The sequence below is a fragment of the Cryptomeria japonica genome, chromosome 6 (genome assembly GCF_030272615.1).
Source record: "Cryptomeria japonica chromosome 6, Sugi_1.0, whole genome shotgun sequence".
NCBI lineage: Eukaryota > Viridiplantae > Streptophyta > Pinopsida > Cupressales > Cupressaceae > Cryptomeria > Cryptomeria japonica.
This window is the reverse complement of record NC_081410.1, coordinates 675,728,259-675,733,951: the sequence shown is the minus strand read 5'-3', so window position 1 is coordinate 675,733,951 and position 5,693 is coordinate 675,728,259. Positions and strand designations below refer to the sequence as shown.

The window sequence follows — 5,693 nt, the reverse complement described above, 5'->3', positions numbered from 1 at the left end:
GATGATAATATGGATGAGAGTTAATTTAACGTATCGTCAAGTTTTAATCAGATTTGCCCTTGATTTGATATCAGAATCCTATTTAATTTCGGTTCAATGCATGTCTATTAAAACCGACAACTGAAAAGAAAAGCCAGCCTACTTTTTAAGCCTGAGAGAACTTCCCTGTTCAAACCTCATACCATATATCTCCTACCGGCAAAACATGGGTAATTGTTCAAGTCAATAAAATGGGATTCTGATAAATGGGATTCGTACTAGCCAGAAGTTGGGGTCCAAGTTAATATCTTAGAATTAGCCAGATAGACATTTCTTCCACTGCAAGGTGTCTGTAGTTAAGATAGAGAAATAATAGCCGAAAGAAAATGGATCGTTTAGCATTCAAGTGCTTGAAACGTTTCATTCTAGCTCTTACTTTGCTTATTCTCCAGTGCAGTTGTCATTTATTTGTTGGTGCTGGAGACACCCTTTCGTTGGGGGTTTCCCTGAGGGAAAAGCAGACCATCATTTCAAAGAATGGCACTTTTGAATTGGGATTTTTTAGTCCCAACAGAACCAACAACTGGTATATTGGCATTTGGTATGCCTACATCTCTGAGAAGACTATCATTTGGGTGGCTAACAGAGAGACTCCCATCAGCGACATGCCCGGCGTTTTTACGCTCTCTTCAACTGGTTATCTCACTGTCTCTGATTCGCAAGGAAAAGTCATTTGGTCGAGTAATAATACCCAGCATACAAAGGGATCCAGGGCTTCCATACTCGACACTCGTAATTTTGTTCTTTTTGGCGCCCAAAACACTTCTGAGATTGTATGGGAGAGCTTTGGAGATCCCACAGATACACGTTTGCCTACGATGAAGTTTTGGAAGGGCTTGAAACTAAAATCATGGAAAAGTTCAGTGGATCCAGCGCCTGGGCCCTTCTTTCAACAAATGAATCCATCCCCAGGAAAAACTGACCTTCAACTGCAGTACAAAAATATTGTTCCTTAGTACAGTACGGGAGAATGGACTGGTAGCTACTTTACCAATTTGCCAGGGATTCTACATGATTCCCGTTTGAAGCTGGAATTCGTGGTGTTTTCTCCCACAAGAATGTACTACACATATAAGCTTGGACCCCAACTTCTGGCTAGTACGATGATGGTGAGACATGTTCTCAAATGGAACGGCGAGGTATCAATCTACACTTGTACTGATAATAATAGCTGGAGCCCGGTTTGGTATCAACCCCAATCAAGCTGTGGCGTGTATGGTGTATGCGGGCCGTACGGAGTATGTTTCACCCAAGAAAACATTGAGTCATGCAGATGTATGGAAGGCTTCCACCCAAGAAACGCTGCTGCCTGGAGTTCTCAGGAATGGTGGTCTAGCGGTTGTGTTCGGCGTACTCCAAGAAAACTGCGCTGCCATCAATGGCAGTGGCACCACGGATGGTTTCCTCCAAGTTACTGATAAGTCTCTATCTGATAAAGAGCCTCTCCAAATTATGTCAGACTCGACTCTACTAGGATGCAAGACTGCTTGTCTCAATAATTGCTCCTGCACGGCTTTTGCTTTTACTGATTCAAATTCTCATATAACTTGTAAATTGTGGTTTGGCGATCTTTTAAGCATGCGGACTAAGGCCCCTTCTGACGGCCAGCTCTTGTTCATTCGATTGGCTGCTTCTGATGTGTTACAGTTGTCAGCCCACGCGGGAAGAAGCAGCAGCAGAGCAGTTGCACTCTCCATTTCAATTCCTCTGGGCGCAGCTGTTTTGATTAGTCTGTTCATTGGTGCATGCTTTATTCACCGCAGGCGCCGAAGAATGCTTGAGAAATTTGTGAAGGACTACGCATCAACATCGCTTAGAACATTCACCTACAAAGAGCTCAAAGTTGCGACCAAATATTTCGTCCATAAGTTGGGAAAGGGGGCATTTGGCTGTGTCTTCAAAGCAACTCTGCCGGACAAAACCCTTGTAGCCGTGAAAAAATTAGAGGGTTCCGCACAAGCAGAAAAGCAATTCCGTGCGGAAATAAGCACCATTGGAAACATACATCATGTGAATTTGGTGAAGCTCCGTGGATTCTGCGTGGAAGGGTCTACAAGAATGCTTGTTTATGAGTACATGGAAAACGGGTCTCTCAACTCTTTCTTGTCCAGCAAATCCAAAGAAGAAGACAAGGTGCTGGATTGGAATACCAGATATGGAATCGCTTTGGGCACTGCAAGGGGATTACTTTATCTCCATGAAGAATGCAGAGATCGCATCATCCATTGCGATATCAAACCAGAAAATATTCTTCTAGACGCAGATTTCTCTCCAAAGGTGGCTGATTTCGGACTGGCAAAGCTTGTTGGCAGAGATTTCAGCAGAGTGCTGACAACAACAAGAGGAACGATAGGATATTTGGCTCCCGAGTGGCTGACCGGTGTGCCAATAACAGTGAAGGTGGATGTATACAGCTTCGGCATGACCCTCCTCGAAATAATCTCAGGCCGACGAAATAGTGATTTGAGCGTGCAAGAATCTCAGCGCTACTTTCCGACATGGGCAGCAACTCAAATTCTCAAGGGGAACACCATCGGCATTGTGGATGAAAGAATTACAGACGGGGTGGATGTTGAAGAGGTGATAAGAGCAGTTGTGGTAAGCATTCTGTGTATTCAAGAGGATGAGAATGGGAGACCAACCATGGCTCAAGTTGTCCAGATATTGGAAGGCAAATCAGAAGGTAACATGGAAAAATATGAGAGGTGCTTGCAAGCGCTCATCGATGATCATTGTGTTTACTAGAAATTTTAGTAAGTTATCTAATTATTAATGTTTTCAAGGAACTTGCTATTATAAAACATGTATAATAAGTAGTTACTAAAGATAATAGTTATAATTAATTTTTGAAAGTTATCTTTTTCAAAAATTGTAATATCTTAATTGTTAATAATGAAATAATATTCTTTTGAATTTTTTTGGATTCAATTGTGTGTGTATTTTTTTCCTCAACGTTTTGAATCACACTCCGTGATTCATCATCAGGATGAAAAAGAATCGAAACGTTGAGGAAAAAAATACACACAATTCAATCCAGAAAAATTCAAAAGAATACAACATGGATTGTGGAAACTCATAGCATTAATGAAATAATATTTTATGATACTTGTAAATTCTTTGGAGTTTTATTTTAATTTATTTGGAAGAACGATTTGATTTTCTAATTGATCTAATTTTTAATTATTAAGAAATATGAAATGAGAAATGGAAAAACAATGATGCAGAGAAATGCATTTTTCTTCATACTGAAATATGAAAATGTGTATTTATTGAATTAGTATAACTAGAGAAAGATATTAAATCATGCACAATCATTGTTTGATTATAACTATTTACTATGTATGATGTCCTATGGAAAATAGACTTGTACTCACTCATTGTTATTGTTTCCATTATAATCATTTGTCCTTATAAATATTCTACACCTTAATGCTTAGTTGTTCATAATAAAGAATGATTGTTTTAGGACATAGTATTAATGTTTCTCATCTACACATAATCCTCCAAAGTGAAATAGCAATAAAAATGATAGTAAGAAGCATAGGCCTACTTTGTCAAGATTATTCTTCCTTTCTTCCATAACTTATTAAAAATTTCAAAAGTTCCCCTACTAACTTTTCTAAGAACACACGATCCTTTCCTCTCAAAATAAATGAGTTCAAACCCCATCATGTCATTTTATAGATAAAGGTGTTTTCTAAGGATATGTTTATAATACCTCAACCTCTTAAAGAAGGGATAGGATTTAGCTTGAACATAATAAGAATATTTTTGAATATTTATAGTTTTATCATGTTGTAAAACATGGATACTAGGGAATACCCTGGAGAGTCCTCGCATGCTAGAGACGATGAGTTACCCTCATCATACACTAACGATCTAGTGGTAAGAGTTGTATTTTTCATAGTGCATTTTATTTTAAATGAATGTTTATAATATAGATAGTATTAAGTACTAATGTTTATATACATGGTCTATTTAACAGTTGATGAAAAAGGAGGAGTTGACACAGGTCCATGATGGCACCTTAATGGCCATTTCATTTGGCCTTGATAGCTATACGGTACATATATTATTGTACCTAGTCATTTATGGGACTAGAGGATACCTTGGAGAGTCCTCGCATGCTAGAGCCGATGAGGTACTTTCATCATACACTAACGATCTAGTGGTAAGAGTTGTATTTTCATAGTGCATTTTATTTTAAATGAATATTTATAATCTAGATAGTATTAAGTACTAATGTTTATATAAATGCTCTATTTAACAGTTGATGAAAAAGGAGGAGTTGACATAGGTCCATGATGGCACCTTGATGGCCATTTCATTTGGCCTTGATAACTATACAGTACATATATTATTGCACCTAGTTGTTTACATTTTTATTGTACATACTTGCTCATCATTTATATTGGCATTAATTAGATTATATAGTAACTTGCATGTTTATCTTATTTTACTCTTATAGGACACAAGTAGCTTGAGTGAGCTGTCACACAATTCAGGTTCTGGTAGTCCAATCAGAGGCAAGGGAAAGGTAATTGAACGCAAACATGATTGAATTAAGAGTTAAAATAACTTATAATGATTATGCATGTCTACATAGATTAATAGTTTTGCATACTTGTCATCTTTATGTACAAAAATTGTTGTCTTCACATCCTTGTCGACTACACCCACTATATTTGAAGAAGAAGAAGAGATGCCTCAAGTATGCATGTGTTTATTTTATTTTTTGTTTATTAGATATAATTCGTTCCTATCAGCAACAATTATATGCTAACTTGTATCAATGTTATGTTTGTGAACATATGTAGATTGTGTATGAAAATCTTGATGACATACCTTCTCTACTGAAGACATATGTCGAGACTCCTCCAAAGATGAAGAGAAAACATGGAGATGAGGTAAATAAGAATTCAATTTTAGAGTTCAATTATAGTTCAATGTATATATTGATTTTTATACTAACTTTTCAAATGTGAAATATATAGTATAACTAATATTAATTGTGGTTTCATTTTTCTTGTGTAGGATCCTTTACAAATGAGCAATGCAACGAAGAGGACCAATTTTGATGATCCATCAGTAGTTTAGGATGTTATAGATCATTTTGGGATACTTACATGTCTAGTTGGCATGTATATTTTGTATATGGACATACATTTACATATATTGACATATATTTTGTTTGACTTGGCATTTATGCCATTTTTGTATATGGACATACACTTGTAATTATTCGACATTTTGATATATATATATATAGAAGTTGAGATTCGAAATAACTTGTTCCTCATGTGCATGTCATCATTATTTTAAACTTTAGTCTTTAATCAAATAATTAACAATGGTTAATTAATTAACAATACAATGTTGTTTGTATAACCTTGAGATTGTATATAATTTGTTTCATCTAAATTTCTTAAGTGTTAAATTTGGTTGCCTTTGGAAATTTCACCAAATTTAATGACCATATTGGTATTGGTAATAATGATAACATGGATACGTAGTAATGACAGATAAAAAGTAGCAAATCATCTTCTACAATTGAAATAATTTTTTTCATAATAGATTGGTTACATTTATGAACAATCTGCCATCATTAAAGTCATCTAAGTAGGCAGATACTGTGAAGAGGTCCATTTGCACAC

The 5,693-nt window shown here is 36.2% G+C and overlaps 2 protein-coding genes across 2 annotated transcripts; both read left to right on the top strand.

The window, feature by feature from the left end:
• The first annotated feature begins 365 nt into the window (after window positions 1-365).
• Window positions 366-995, top strand: LOC131876789 (G-type lectin S-receptor-like serine/threonine-protein kinase SD1-13). The gene has a single exon (XM_059222276.1). It carries the CDS (start codon window positions 366-368, stop codon window positions 993-995), a length of 630 nt encoding a protein of 209 aa, XP_059078259.1.
• A 42-nt stretch (window positions 996-1,037) lies between these two features.
• Window positions 1,038-2,895, top strand: LOC131077458 (G-type lectin S-receptor-like serine/threonine-protein kinase At2g19130). Its single transcript, XM_059207568.1, has one exon. The coding sequence runs from the start codon at window positions 1,156-1,158 to the stop codon at window positions 2,782-2,784; it is 1,629 nt and encodes a 542-aa protein (XP_059063551.1). The 5' UTR covers window positions 1,038-1,155; the 3' UTR covers window positions 2,785-2,895.
• Window positions 2,896-5,693: the final 2,798 nt, after the last annotated feature.